At 39.7% G+C, this 14760-nt stretch overlaps 2 protein-coding genes across 4 annotated transcripts in view; both read left to right on the top strand.

Annotated features, from left to right (window-relative positions):
- The window catches only part of LOC111326320 (uncharacterized), an 8800-nt gene extending 4387 nt beyond the window's left edge, over positions 1–4413 (top strand). Inside the window, exons 1-5 of one of the 3 annotated variants that reach the window (XM_088753529.1) lie at positions 651–912; positions 1761–2117; positions 2571–2897; positions 3247–3330; positions 3967–4413. In XM_088753529.1, coding sequence (XP_088609655.1) covers positions 897–912; positions 1761–2117; positions 2571–2897; positions 3247–3330; positions 3967–4142 — 960 coding nt within the window. In that variant the 5' untranslated portion in view covers positions 651–896 and the 3' untranslated portion in view covers positions 4143–4413. Of the gene's footprint in view, positions 1–650; positions 913–1760; positions 2118–2570; positions 2898–3246; positions 3331–3966 lie in introns of those variants that run through there. The other 2 variants (XM_088753524.1, XM_022930290.2) reach the window with 2 other exon arrangements.
- Positions 4414–5250: 837 nt separating this feature from the next.
- Positions 5251–14307, top strand: LOC111326314 (uncharacterized). Its single transcript, XM_022930280.2, has 5 exons — positions 5251–6002; positions 11249–11596; positions 12235–12561; positions 12937–13020; positions 13566–14307. Exons 1-5 carry the CDS (start codon positions 5900–5902, stop codon positions 13739–13741), a joined length of 1038 nt encoding a protein of 345 aa, XP_022786015.2. The 5' UTR covers positions 5251–5899; the 3' UTR covers positions 13742–14307.
- Positions 14308–14760: the final 453 nt, after the last annotated feature.

The following is a 14760-nucleotide window of genomic DNA, read 5'->3' as shown; positions in this document are numbered from 1 at the left end:
TGGAGACTCCAAGTCAGATCTACGCTTGAAAGGTATCTCTGAAGACACGAACGCGCACACGCCACCCCCTATTCGGTTGTGGCGGTCACGCCTCGCGATTTTGTAACCTGGAATGGTAAGGATGTTATTATCGATGTAGTCATTCAGCCAAGTCTCCGTAATGATTGCAATATCCATGTGAAACGTTAAAAGCTGAGCAGTCAACTCGTCCAGTTTGTCCCTGACCGATCGAGCATTTGCCATGTAGAAACTTGGGAAGCTGTAATTGGGGCGTTTTTGAGAAGTAATCTTAGTTAGATTGATTACTTTCACTGCTCGTTGACGATTTACTGGTTTACTGGGTCCACGCACTGCGCTGCGAGGTGTGATCCTGACCGGAATCGATCGTGCGTCCTCTCCTATTGTTCGCAGAACAAAAGGACAGCTACGGGAATTAACATAATCACCAGTAAAGATGGAGACACAATTATTTAAATTTCTTGATCTTGAGTTGTAAATATTCCTGGATTGACAGGGTCTTGAAACCACAGGAATCGGCATGTGTTTTTGAGTGATCGTATTCCGAAAGCGAAGAATGCCCAGGTCTTGGAGTCGGTGTTTTAATTCAGGACACAAAGAGACGCCATTAACAGAGGCAGCCAGACTACGCAAAGTCGAAGTAGAATACGCAATTGTTGGTCGGGTTCGGTCAGAAGTCCTTTGCTGGTCACGAATTAAACAGGGTCCCGGTAGAGGGTGAACGTCACCACTTCTAATGATGTTTTCTAGTCCGACGGGCCGCAGGACAAACGCTGCTTCGGGCAGACATATCATAACAGGCCCATGTTTAGTAGTCTTCTGAACAGCGAACTTAACTCGATGTTTCCGGCGAAATTTAACCAGTTCCAGTTTGAGAGATGGTCCAACTGGCAGGTTAGTATCTTTAGCCGTCTTGTAAATCAAGCTGGTAAACCCAAGCTCCGCTAGACGGGCTAGAAGAATAAGAAATACGAAGAGCCTAATGACGGTGCGTGTGTCCGCCATTAGATCCCAGCCCCATCCAAGCTTTTTTTTCGAAGCATGGACTTTCAATCTTTTGATGATCGCCTAAATTTCGTGGTGTTTTCGTGGTCTAGCTTTGCTTTGAGAAGAAGTTTAATGAGACGACGAGTGCACTTCTACTGGCGTTATACAGAGATATAGGAATTATATACACCCAAAAGAATTTATAGAGTACACCCTTGAGATGAGAATATTGAAACCGAAAAGTCACGTAAACTGTTTAGAGCAAAAATTAATTACACGAGATAAAAATAAAATGACAAAAGCCAATTTCTCAATACGAGCACACCGCGTGAGAAAGAATTCACTTCAAAAACGTTGGGTCTAGAGTAACTAATGTCAAAACTAATAGACTGTCACCTCTAAAAACCCTAATCACAGGCCAGGATTGAGAACTGAGAACTGAATATTTATCGGCTTTAATCCCATCAGTCCGAAGATCTCATGAGTAATTCTAGATCTCTTAACTGTTTCCCATACAATTCTTAAGATGTTAATGCAGAGAACTAGGTATTTATACATCACCTACTAACCCCTTAATTGATATTTTTCCTGATTCTCATCACTTGTCTGCTTGATATTGTATTGATATTGTAAGCCGAGAAATTCTGTCTTGGTCACTGATATGATGGGAATTAAATTCCACCTTCATTCGTCATGGTGCTTTCAAGTTGTAAATCACAATTTCTCATCTCTACTGTCAAATATGTTTATTTCAGCAGGCAGCATTACTCTGGAGGATAAGAAATATACTTGTCCCACAAAAAATGAAACATTCGAATGTGACGCTGCAAAAAGGGTTCCGGTAGAATTCAACAGAGGAACATCATACAAAATAAAAGACCTGAAGGATCCGAGCGATGAAAAAGAACCAGAAATTTACTGCGTTAAAAAAAGATGTATCGTGAAGAAGTACATACTACATGGAAGAGTTCAAGTCCTGGAGACAAACGCCACGACATTGACCTTCAAGATGCTAAAATTGAATGAGTCTTTGCGTTTTTCATGCAATGTGCACACCGCACCTGAGTATCAGTCTGTTGAGTTTCATACCAGCGACATCACAACTGTTGAATGTAAGTTGAATTATCCCGTGTCGAGAAACGATTTAAATTTACTCTACGAGTGTGTGTGTGTCGAGTTTGTGGTGTGTGTGTGCGTGTGTCGAGTTTGTGGTGTGTGTGTGTGCGTGTGTCGAGTTTGTGGTGTGTGTGTGTGTGTGCGTGTGTGTGTGTGTGTGTGTGTGCGTGTGTGTGTGTGTGTGTGTGTGTGTGTGTGTGTGTGCTGGGGGGGAGCCTCTATATATCTGTTTTATAAGGCACCAGCTGAAAAACTGCGAGAGTTAGTGTACCTGTAGGACCGAAACGATGTTTGATTTACTTTGGGAAGTTTATATTCTATTTGGATGATATCATGCAAATCGAAGAAATTGAACCACAATATAACTTTTTTCAGTTTACGCACTTATTGATAACTGACATCTTCTGCACCATTTTACTAAATATTTATGTATTTTTATTGATGTTCAGGCGTCCGAGGTTGTATTGGTAAGAAGGCTGACCTATCTTGTCAGAGTTTCCAACAATTCCTTCAAACTCCAAATGGTTTGGGAGCGTTCTTGAAAAAACCTGATGGATCAGATATCACTTTCTGTAATGACAAAGGGAATTGCACCTGTATGGAAGAGTGTGGAGAGTACAAAGGCAGATTGCAACCTGGATATAAATCAGTAAACATGAGAAACATCAAGAAGGAAGACGCTGAGGAAGATTTTATGTTTCATTTTGAACACAAAGATCCAGGAAAACAAACACCCAGAAAATGTATTTTCAAAATCGATCCTGTGGTTTGTCCTGGTAAGACAGCTTAGTGAGATGGTTTTTCGTTTCATTCGTGATAATATTGGCTTGGTCACGACTTTGTTATCCTTTAAGGTCAGGCAAAATGTTTTATAACATTGGTTAAATATTCGTACTTTTCTCTTACTTTGCAATATATGTCTATACCCCAGTATTAAACTTAATAGAAAATGCAGTCTGTTGCTTCTAAACAATATAATTATAAAGGCTGGGCGATAATAAACTAGTTTAATGAATTACAATAACTGCAAAAGACCGAAACATCGAATAACGAATAAATGTATGGGCATTGTGATATATCGCGACACACTGCGAATGAGGAGCTTGACAATTTGTTTTGCCACAGGCCCACCAACTGAAACCCCAGAAGTCACAAGAAGGTCTCCAGAAGAAAATAAAGGCACTGGAAAAGCAAATAACGACACACCAGGTATCATAAACGTTTATTTCTGTGATTGATATTGGAAATTTTAATTTCGGATATAATAATACATCTGAAAATTTTACGCACTTCTGATTGGCTAAAAACGAGTGCATTTTTCATTTAACACATGTGCAAATTCCAAGCAGAGCGTACTGTCAAAATTTCGTTTGTCTTGACTTTCTGTGATGCTTTTTTATGTAAATTATTAATAAGTAACAATATGATTTCTCGCGTAATTTGGTGTAAATCTTCAAGGTCCACTTTAAAAAATTAACACGTGCTTACTAGTACCAAATGTTTCTCGAATTTGTGTTATTTCCTCTACACATACCAGGAAGGTGAATTTACTGCGCCATTTTGGACTCACCCTGACTGTGGGACAGATCTGACCAAAGGCTCCAATTTTCTAGAACTTATACTTGCAAGGGATGTCACCACAGTAACTTGATATAAAGTGCGGTGTATGTGTTATTTTTTTGTGCTGTGATGATGAAACTGGGCGATGATGAAAAGTTTTATGAATTCCGATAACTGTAAAAACTGAAATTTTAAGGAACGAGAAATTATACGACCGCTGTGAGAAATCAAGACATACTGCAAATAAGGAGTTTGATTATCTGCTAAATATTTTCCCCACCACAGGCACACCAACCGGAACCCTAGAGGTAGTCAAAGGAGGGTCTCTAAATGAAAATGCAAGCAACGTTATAAAACAGCCACCTACTACCCTGCATAACGTCACACCAGGAACCTTAAAAGTAACAAAAACAGTTTTATTTCTGCGCTTGGTATTAGCCATTTTGACTTTCCCTGGGTAGTGCGTGTGGAGGGTGAATTTACGCCGGTGATGTTTCCAACAAAGTCAACCGTTGAACAGATCTGAGCAAACGGTCTGTCTTACTAAGATACGAGGTGTGGTTTAAGAATACCCACTACAGATCAAGGGTCCACAAACGAACCTTTGCATCATCCGGGAAATGGAGCTCATGCAATGACCAGGATATTGTACATCTTTTGGTGGAACTACCGCTACAAATGTTTCGTTCCTGCTTCGTGCACGATTCTATGAATAAAAGTGTTGTGCAGCTATTTGGACATGATGTTTTTGTAAACACGGGAGTAAAGTTAAAATCCTGTATCTCCTCTTGATTTCCTTTTCGTGTCATGAAATCGAGGACCAAAATTTCCTCAGAATGTTTGTCTTAAACGTTCACTGATACGTTCACGAGAGTAGCACTTCTGTACCGTGCATGAAGGGTGGCTTATGCAAACTTTCCACCAGACTTGACGTAAAAGGGAATATCCATCGGTGAAGTAAAATTAAATTGAGTTAAACAGACGGAAATGTTGTGTGAATTAAAGGCCATACCGCTGTCGTGTGAAGGGAACATAACGCTATCCACTGGACAAAACTCTATCCAGTGGATAGTCAACTTCGTTCCCAGGGCCTTTTTTCCCCTGCCCCACCCCCATGTAAGGGAAAATGACCTGGGCACGAGGTTGGTGGATAGTAACGTACATTTTGTTGGATTGCGATTTATCCATCAGATAGTGTTATCCGGCCTTTGAACAACTGGGCCCTGGTAGAACAAATCTGAAACACATGCCAAAGTTTGCAAAGCGAGGAACACATACCAACTATCAGGATGTTTCCTGACTTCAAATCCTGTTAGACGCCGTTTAACAGTTGGAACGTGTTTCAGCATATGACTGTTCAAACAATAGCATTTTTCCCCAGTTTCCAAAGAAATAGAGTGTCTGAAAAAACCATTGAAAGGGAAACAGGGGTTTTCTGAACAAAATTTGACGGGGTTCGTCAGTTGAACACTCTATCTGAATTGCATTATCTCAAGATCTAATTTTCAATAATAGTTTTTTTTTCAACCGTGACCCTTTCAACGATTTTTTAAATCACTCTAGCACGGTTAATTGCCATTATTCTGACCTTTATATCTTTTTCCTTGTTTTACATTTGACGATTCAAGGCCGTCACGAAAGCCCGATTTCACGCGGATAGGCGTCCAGTTATCTTTATTATAGTCTCATTTTCATTCGTCAAAGCTCCCGAACAAATTCTGACTCAAGCGAAGAGTTATCCTGGAAACTAGGGATGTCACCCGTGATCTTCTTGACGATTCGGTGGCATCGTTCTGGTGCTGAATAATAAATAACTCTTTTGCTGTCCGAGAATGAAAATCACATCATGTTTCTGGACCATGTTCAAGAAGATTTTGTACACTGAGATTCCTTATGTTTGGGGTTATTTCAATATGCTTAATGATCGTAAGCCCTTTGAAGTTTTGAAGTTAAAATTTTATTGATGTAGCCATATTGGATGGGTATTTACGACGGACGATAATCTAAAACAAAGCAATTTATATTTGGCTCATTACATATTCTAAACGATGACCATGTGACTGTTGATTGAAAACCACTTAGTCAGCAGGAGTCAACCGATTATTACCTTAGGTATCCACTGATCAGTTACATTGCAGAAGCGACGGACATAATAACACAGGGCAATCCGCGATTCAGGAACATTGACACTCGCAAGCCCTTCAAGTGATCGGAATCTATGATGTATTTGCTGTTGACTTTGATAAAATGTTTTCACCAAATTGCAAGAGGAAAAACCATCTTCAGTATCTTCCTCGGCGCCTTACTTTTCAACGAAACAGGTTGGTTTAATTCAAAGTCATGAGGACATTTCGTTATCAGTCTGAACGCATTTGATGGGAATTTGTTGCACTGAAAGCACAAGTTGACTAGACGTAGATCGAATACACTTGAAAGGTTTTGTAAGGATTTAGTTAAACTTTCTTTCTGAAGTGATTTGCTCACATGAAAACATGTCTGTACCTCAATTGATAACATTTGATAACATAACGCGTGGCAATGACTATACTTGGATATTATTCAATCATTACACAACAGTGAGCTTTCGTTTTGATTTTTAAGTTTTTGATGTTTCATCGAACGACACTAGTAAGTTTATATTCTGGACACGGAACAAAAAAAAAAAAAAAAAATGTAATTCGATATTTTAACGTCCGCCCAGGATGTGTTCACGTAAACACGTTTGAAAGTTGGGCCTGCGGAAAACGGTCACGTGAACATTCCCATGGGACATGTGGGAAAATCAATAAAGATTCGATGCGTCCGCCTCGGAGATTAAAGACCCATTTAAGTTTTCTCGTATTGGTAAGATAGCTTAAGGTTTCGTATTTAATCTTCGAAAGATAACAAACTCTACCACGATAGTGATCATGTTGAGCTGCGTCGTTGCTGTACTTTGCGACGGCGATTAGCAGTGAAAATTGTTATTATTTCAATTATATCACACCTGCTCGTTGAACTGAATCGGCACGGCAAGCTTAAAAACCGGCAATATTATCAACTCAACGCCTGTAACTGACTCCAGGCGCGATTACCGCAAGTTCAGAATTAATAATAAGGACGTCGAAGCACTGATTGAGAGCACTGGACTTCGTGTTGATTTCCTATGAATTATCTTTATTACGACATACCAATGCTCAAAACCGTCAAACTAAAATGCAAGCGAAAATATTTAGTCTAAGCGAAATGAAAGAACAAAGGCGAACAATAATTGGATGTGATAAAAACACAAACACAGGAAACAGCAAAACAACTAAACTAGAAATAAACCGACAAAATGAAACTAAGAAAGATAAAAACACGTGCTTAAGAGGAAGATTCATATTTATTGTTCAATTTCTCTCACATATCACGAATGTATGGCGAAATTACGGTAGAGAAAAGTTATTCGGGGAAATGTTGTGAACTGTCGACGTCAAGTTCGGCCAAAGACTGAAAACGGAAGTGTCTGTTATTTCTTTTCCTGTTCGAATCGGTAAGTTAGTTGAGTTCCGTTCGTTGTGTAGTGCGTAATAAGAATATTCCTTAGGCTGAGAGTCGATTAAAAACGTTTTTATTTTGCTTATCTGTATATAAAATGACAAGCATAAAATCAAGGTAGCAAATGTAAATTAAATTAATGTTTTGTATAACATTAACATTGATTTACTGAAACAGTGTAATGTATACTATGGTCGGCCGTCACCACCAAAAATGCAAGGATGTCAAATAGATCAGTAAATACAAAGATGGTTTAAGATCAGCTGCAGGATAGCATAGCTAATAAAGGAATGGCATGGCCAAATCATAGACAGTCAAGGTTTCCTTCATGAAATAGAACAGCCTAAACATAAATAGTTTAGCCAAATGATAAACGGTCTAGTTGCCCATGTCGAGTTGGAACATGAAATTGTGAAATGGACCAGCTAAATTGCAAATAGTCTAGCACTCATATGCAATACAGTACACAAACGGTGTAGCTTTGCGTCAAATGACTCAGGATAATATGGAGTAGCACAGCGTACGCACAAACGGTGTAGCTTTGGGTAAAATGGCTCAGCATAATGTCGAATGGTACCTCGTACATACAAACAGTGTAGCCTTGCGTGAAAAGGCTCAGCGTAATGTGGAATGGTACAGCGTACACACAAATGGTGTAGTGTTGTGCGAAATGGCTCAGCGTAATGTCAAATGGTACGGCATAATGTCAAATGGTACAGCGTACATACAAACAGCGTAGCGTTGCGTGAAATAGCTCAGCGTAATGTGGAATGGTACAGCGTACACACAAACGGTTTAGTGACGTAACGCTACACCATTCGTGTGTACGCTGTGCCATGCGACATCACGCTGAGCCATTTCACGCAACGCTACACTGTTTGTATGTACGCTGTGCCATTCTACATTACGCTGTTCCATTTGCGGTTTGTATTTTTGGTGGTTTCGGCGAGATAGCGATCTGCTGGGGGGCATGACGTCATCGAGTGTGAAGAATTGCGCGAATCCATCACATTATGTAGTCGCTGTGTTAAAGAGCCTTCACTTCGCCTTGCCGTAAAGCAGAGCCAATTCGGTAAATTTCAGAGCCTTGATCTGTTTTTACATTTGTCAATCAAACATGTAGTTTTTGCCAAAGCAACCTTTTTTCCGAGTTGGTTTTGAGCACATACATGCCTTTCTTGATGAGACACGTCTGCCATAAAATAAGTAAAAAAACGCACACACATAAAAAGGGTGGTAAAGGGAAGGGAAACTGTCCTTCTACAATTCACGAAAAATAAAATCGGCTTAAGGTTACTACTTCCCACCTTCGCAACGCAACGAAAACTCAAGTATGTGCTTTTGTTTGCAAAATATTTGGCAACATTAACTTTGTTCTTTTCAATCAGTTTTCGTTGGAGAAATTTACCGAATTGGCTCTGCTTTACGGCAAGGCGAAGTGAAGGCTCTTTAACACAGCGACCACACAATGTGATGGTTTCGCGCAATTCTTCACACTCGATGACGTCATGCCCCCCAGCAGATCGCTATCTCGCCGAAACCACCAAAAATACAAACCGCAAATGGAACAGCGTAATGTAGAATGGCACAGCGTACATACAAACAGTGTAGCGTTGCGTGAAATGGCTCAGCGTGATGTCGCATGGCACAGCGTACACACGAATGGTGTAGCGTTGTGCGAAATGGCTCAGCGCAATGTCAAATGGTACGGCATAATGTCAAATGGTACAGCGTACATACAAACAGCGTAGCGTTGCGTGAAATAGCTCAGCGTAATGTGGAATGGTACAGCGTACACACAAACGGTTTAGTGATGTAACGCTACACCATTCGTGTGTACGCTGTGCCATGCGACATCACGCTGAGCCATTTCACGCAACGCTACACTGTTTGTATGTACGCTGTGCCATTCTACATTACGCTGTTCCATTTGCGGTTTGTATTTTTGGTGGTTTCGGCGAGATAGCGATCTGCTGGGGGGCATGACGTCATCGAGTGTGAAGAATTGCGCGAATCCATCACATTATGTAGTCGCTGTGTTAAAGAGCCTTCACTTCGCCTTGCCGTAAAGCAGAGCCAATTCGGTAAATTTCAGAGCCTTGATCTGTTTTTACATTTGTCAATCAAACATGTAGTTTTTGCCAAAGCAACCTTTTTTCCGAGTTGGTTTTGAGCACATACATGCCTTTCTTGATGAGACACGTCTGCCATAAAATAAGTAAAAAAACGCACACACATAAAAAGGGTGGTAAAGGGAAGGGAAACTGTCCTTCTACAATTCACGAAAAATAAAATCGGCTTAAGGTTACTACTTCCCACCTTCGCAACGCAACGAAAACTCAAGTATGTGCTTTTGTTTGCAAAATATTTGGCAACATTAACTTTGTTCTTTTCAATCAGTTTTCGTTGGAGAAATTTACCGAATTGGCTCTGCTTTACGGCAAGGCGAAGTGAAGGCTCTTTAACACAGCGACCACACAATGTGATGGTTTCGCGCAATTCTTCACACTCGATGACGTCATGCCCCCCAGCAGATCGCTATCTCGCCGAAACCACCAAAAATACAAACCGCAAATGGAACAGCGTAATGTAGAATGGCACAGCGTACATACAAACAGTGTAGCGTTGCGTGAAATGGCTCAGCGTGATGTCGCATGGCACAGCGTACACACGAATGGTGTAGCGTTACGTCACTAAACCGTTTGTGTGTACGCTGTACCATTCCACATTACGCTGAGCTATTTCACGCAACGCTACGCTGTTTGTATGTACGCTGTACCATTTGACATTATGCCGTACCATTTGACATTGCGCTGAGCCATTTCGCACAACGCTACACCATTTGTGTGTACGCTGTACCATTCCACATTACGCTGAGCCTTTTCACGCAAGGCTACACTGTTTGTATGTACGAGGTACCATTCGACATTATGCTGAGCCATTTTACCCAAAGCTACACCGTTTGTGCGTACGCTGTGCTACTCCATATTATCCTGAGTCATTTGACGCAAAGCTACACCGTTTGTGTACGTTTGTGTACATATGAGTGCTAGACTATTTGCAATTTAGCTGGTCCATTTCACAATTTCATGTTCCAACTCGACATGGGCAACTAGACCGTTTATCATTTGGCTAAACTATTTATGTTTAGGCTGTTCTATTTCATGAAGGAAACCTTGACTGTCTATGATTTGGCCATGCCATTCCTTTATTAGCTATGCTATCCTGCAGCTGATCCTTAAACCATCTTTGTATTTACTGATCTATTTGACATCCTTGTATTTTTGGTGGTGACGGCCGCCCATAGTATACCATGTAATTTGAGAACATCTTGAGAACGTTTTTGGCCTCAAATCACAAAAGATATAAGAATGTTCAGCCTTCGTTTCAAAATTCAGCGTTCTTGAAAAAAAAAAAGAAAGAAAGAAAGAAAGAAAGAAGAAAGAGAGTGGCTAGCGCTAGTGGTGATTACGTTGAATGAAACGTCGGGCAATAATTTATTATGATCTTAGACAGAAAATCCAACTGCTAACTCCCAAATTTATCTAGCAATCTCGAGCACGCTTGTAATATTTCTCAGTTCTGTAGTCTCCAAATATTGCCTTGAGGATTACTGGTTGAATGCACACAACTAAATCACTAGTATGACATAACTTGGCTAAAACAAATAATTTGCATTGTCATACATAAATATGTCACTGAGTAACTTTTGAATCTGACGGTGTATGCCGTGTATAAGGTCCCTGTTTTCATCATCAGATGGTTTTCACAGGGCAGCCTTTCGCACCAAATGACTGAACTGACTGACATAAAATGCGCTAAAATCATGACAAAGTACATGGTTTTCAAGCTTCGGTTCTTGTGAGAACGAATTTTAACTTAATCAGCTTGAACTTTCTACTGACCTCTCATATTTGTATAGCACATATTTTAACGAAATTGGAGAACTGAGATATCTATCTTTAATTTCACTCTCGTTCGTTATGGCTTACCAACGGGTACTTAATCACTAGAGCGCTCATCTCTGTTGTCAATTTGTTTTTCTCAGCAGGCAGCAATACTCTAGAGGGTGAAAAATATACCTGTGCCACAAAAAATGTAAACTTTGAGTGTGAGGCTGCGAAAAGGGTTCCGGTCGCATCAAACAGAGGAACATCATACAGGATAAAAGACCTAAGCGCTAACAAAGAAATAGAGATTTATTGCTGCAGAAACAACTGTACTGTGACAAAAAATGAACTGTATGGAAGAGTTCAAGTCTTAGAGACAAACGCCATGAGAATGACTTTCCAAATGCTGAACTTGAATGAGTTTCTGCGTTTATACTGCCATGTACACACCACATCCGAGTATCATTCCACTGAGTCTCACACCAGCGACATCACAACAGTTGAATGTAAGTTGAATCGTCTTCAATCGAGAAACGGCAGTCTTACAAAACCTGAATTTTTACCATATGCCTTGATATCCCCCTCCCCTCCCTTGATGGACCAGTCATCGCCCGGGTGAGAGGACGGTTCAGAGGATTTGGCTTTTTCACAATAGAATTGACCTGTTCTCCCCATAAGGCTCTATAGTGTTCTAATGATCTCCCCTTCATTGGCAGTCAACTTTCTTTTGTCCCCCCCCCCCTCCTTGAGAGGGTCTTAATGGGAGGGTCGCGTTGACGGTTGATGGTTAAAAATAAGCCCTTTTGACGGTTGACGGTTAAATTAATTTTAGGCCATTTGACGGTTAACAGTTAATTTTTTGGAATATCGTTTATAAAATGAACCATACGCGCGAATTTGGCTCTAATCAGTTTCATAATGACGCGTTTGTAAAGAACTATTGATTTATAACACCTTTTATTAATACCGGAGGTCAGTTCTGTCGATCATCAGTTTTACTCGCGACTAGAAATTAAAGGACTTGTGTAAATGTATTTTTGTGCTATGTCAAAACTTTTACTCATAACAACAGAACTTGGACCCAATTGAAGTAATCGTTTGGTTCATTTTATCTAAGTACATATATGTTTTTATTGACTTTCAGGTATTCGCAGTTGTATTGGCCAGGATGCTTACTTGTCTTGTCAGAGTTTCCAACAATTTCTTCAAACTCCGCATAGTTTGGGAGCGTTCTTGAAAAAACTTGGTGGATTAGATATATCTTTCTGTGATGACAAAGGGAATTGCGCCTGTATGGAAGAGTGTGGAGAGTACAAAGGCAGATTGCAACCTGGATATAAATCAGTAAACATGACAAACATCAAGGAGGAAGACGCTGAGGAAGATTTTATGTTTCATTTTGAACACAAAGATCCAGGAAAACAAAAGCTCAGAAAATGTATTTTCAAAATCGATGCTGTAGTTTGTTCTGGTAAGACGTCTTAGTGAGAAAATTTTTCGTTTCATTCGTTAACATTCATTTTGTTGATGTTAACTTAGTCATGACTTTGTTATCCTTTTAGGTCAAGCAAAACGTTTTATAACATCGGCTAAAAGTTTGTGCCTTTCTCTTACCTTAGCTGTTTATATTCTAGTTTTAAACTTGATGGAAAATGCACTGTTTCTTGAAAGCGCTGTATATGTAATAATAAAGGCTGGGCAATAATAAAGTAGTTTAAAGAATTACAATAACTACAAAAAACTGAAATATTGAATAATGAGAAAATATACGAGCATTGCGATTTATTGCGACATACTGTTAATGAGGAGCTTGATTACTTACTTTAACATTTTTTTTCTGCCACAGGCCCACCAACTGGAACCCTAGAAGTCACAAGAAGGTCTCCAGAAGAAAATAAAAGCATCGAAAAAGCACATAATGACACCCCAGGTATCTTAACGGAGACAAAAAAGACTTTCATTTCTGTGATTGATATTGGAAATTTTAATTTTGGATATACTGATACAGATGAAAAAATTACGCGCGTTTGATTGGGTAAAACCGAGTGCATTTAACACAGGTGCAAATTATAAATAGCGTGCGCTTTCAAAATTTCGTCTCTCTTGACTTTCTGTGATGCTTTTTCATATAAATTATTTATAAGTAACCAAAATATTTCACGAGCAATTTGGTGTAATGTGCCTATTAATACCAAGTTGCTCTCGAAATTATGTTACTACCTCTACATATACCAGGAAGGTGAATTTACTGCACTATTTTCGACTTACCTGACTGCCAGACAGATCTGATCAAAGGTTTCCTTTTTCCACTGACTATTTGCGAGGGATATCACCCCAGTAACGTGTTCTTTTTTTGTGCTGTGATAACTGCAAAAACTTAAAGAACGAGAATTCATACGACTCACCTGTTGTAAGAAATCACGACACACTGCAAACAAGAAGTTTGATTATGTGCTTAACATTTTTCTGCCACAGGCACACGAACCCGAGCCCCAGAAGTAGTCATAGGAAGGTCTTTACCAGAAAATGCAAGAGACGTCACACAACAGCCACCTAACATCCTGCATAACGTCACATCAGGAACCTTTAAAGTAACAAAAACACTTGTAGTTTTGTGCTTGGTTTTGGTAATTTCTACTTTCCCTGGTTAGTACATGTATGGACGTATGGAGGGTGAATTTATTTTTCCAACAAAAATTTGACGGGGTCAACTGTTAAGAAGATCTGAGAAAACGGTCTGTCTTACTAAGACACAAGGTGTAATCGAGGAATACCCACTACAGATCAAGAAAGGTCCACAAAGGAACCTTTGCATCATCCTGGTAATGGAGATCTTGCGACGGAACTACCACTACAAATATTTCATATTGTTTTGTGCATGATTCTACTGATAAAAACTTTGTGCAACTATTTGGACATGATGTTTTTGTAAACTCGAGAGTAAAGATGTAATTCTGTATCAGTTCTCTTGCTTCCCTTTCCGTGTGATGAGGTTGAGGACCAAAATGTCTTCGGAATGTTTGTCTTAAACGTTCCCTGGTACGTTTACGAGAGTAACACTTTTGTACTGTGTATGAGGGATGGGGTGGCTTATGCAACTTTCCACCAGACCTGGTGTTTTGTATGATAGCAAATCCTCGTAGTAATGAACACTACTTATGTAGCTGTGAAAATAGAGAGAATACCCATTGGTGCCGTAAAATTAAATTAAGTTAAACAGATGGAAATGTTGTAGTTGTTCGAAGGTTGCATAACTATGAATCTATCCAATGGAGAGCACCGTATGTTTTGTTGACACTTATTTGCTGGATAGCGAGTTATCTGCTTCATACATATGCTATTTCCAAAGAAATAGAGCGAGCGCCTGAGAAAAACTATACTGATTATTGAGAGGAAAACGGGGGTCTTCTTAACAAAATTTGACGAGGTTTGTTGGTTGAACAATCTATTTGAATTGCATTATCACAAGATCCAGTTTTCAAGAATAGTTTTTTTCAACTGACCAATTTAGCGATTTCTCAAAAGTCACTTTATCACGGTTAATTGCCATCATTCTAACCTTAATGAGAATTAAATATTTAGCTCGCATCTCTCCTGTGCATCTTTTTGAGAGCCCCTAATTGGGTTCTTCAGTCCTGCGATCCTCTCAACCCGTAATCCCGACGGATTA

Source organism: Stylophora pistillata, chromosome 1 (assembly GCF_964205215.1).
Source record: "Stylophora pistillata chromosome 1, jaStyPist1.2, whole genome shotgun sequence".
Lineage (NCBI taxonomy): Eukaryota > Metazoa > Cnidaria > Anthozoa > Scleractinia > Pocilloporidae > Stylophora > Stylophora pistillata.
This window is presented reverse-complemented; position numbering and strand designations above follow the sequence as displayed.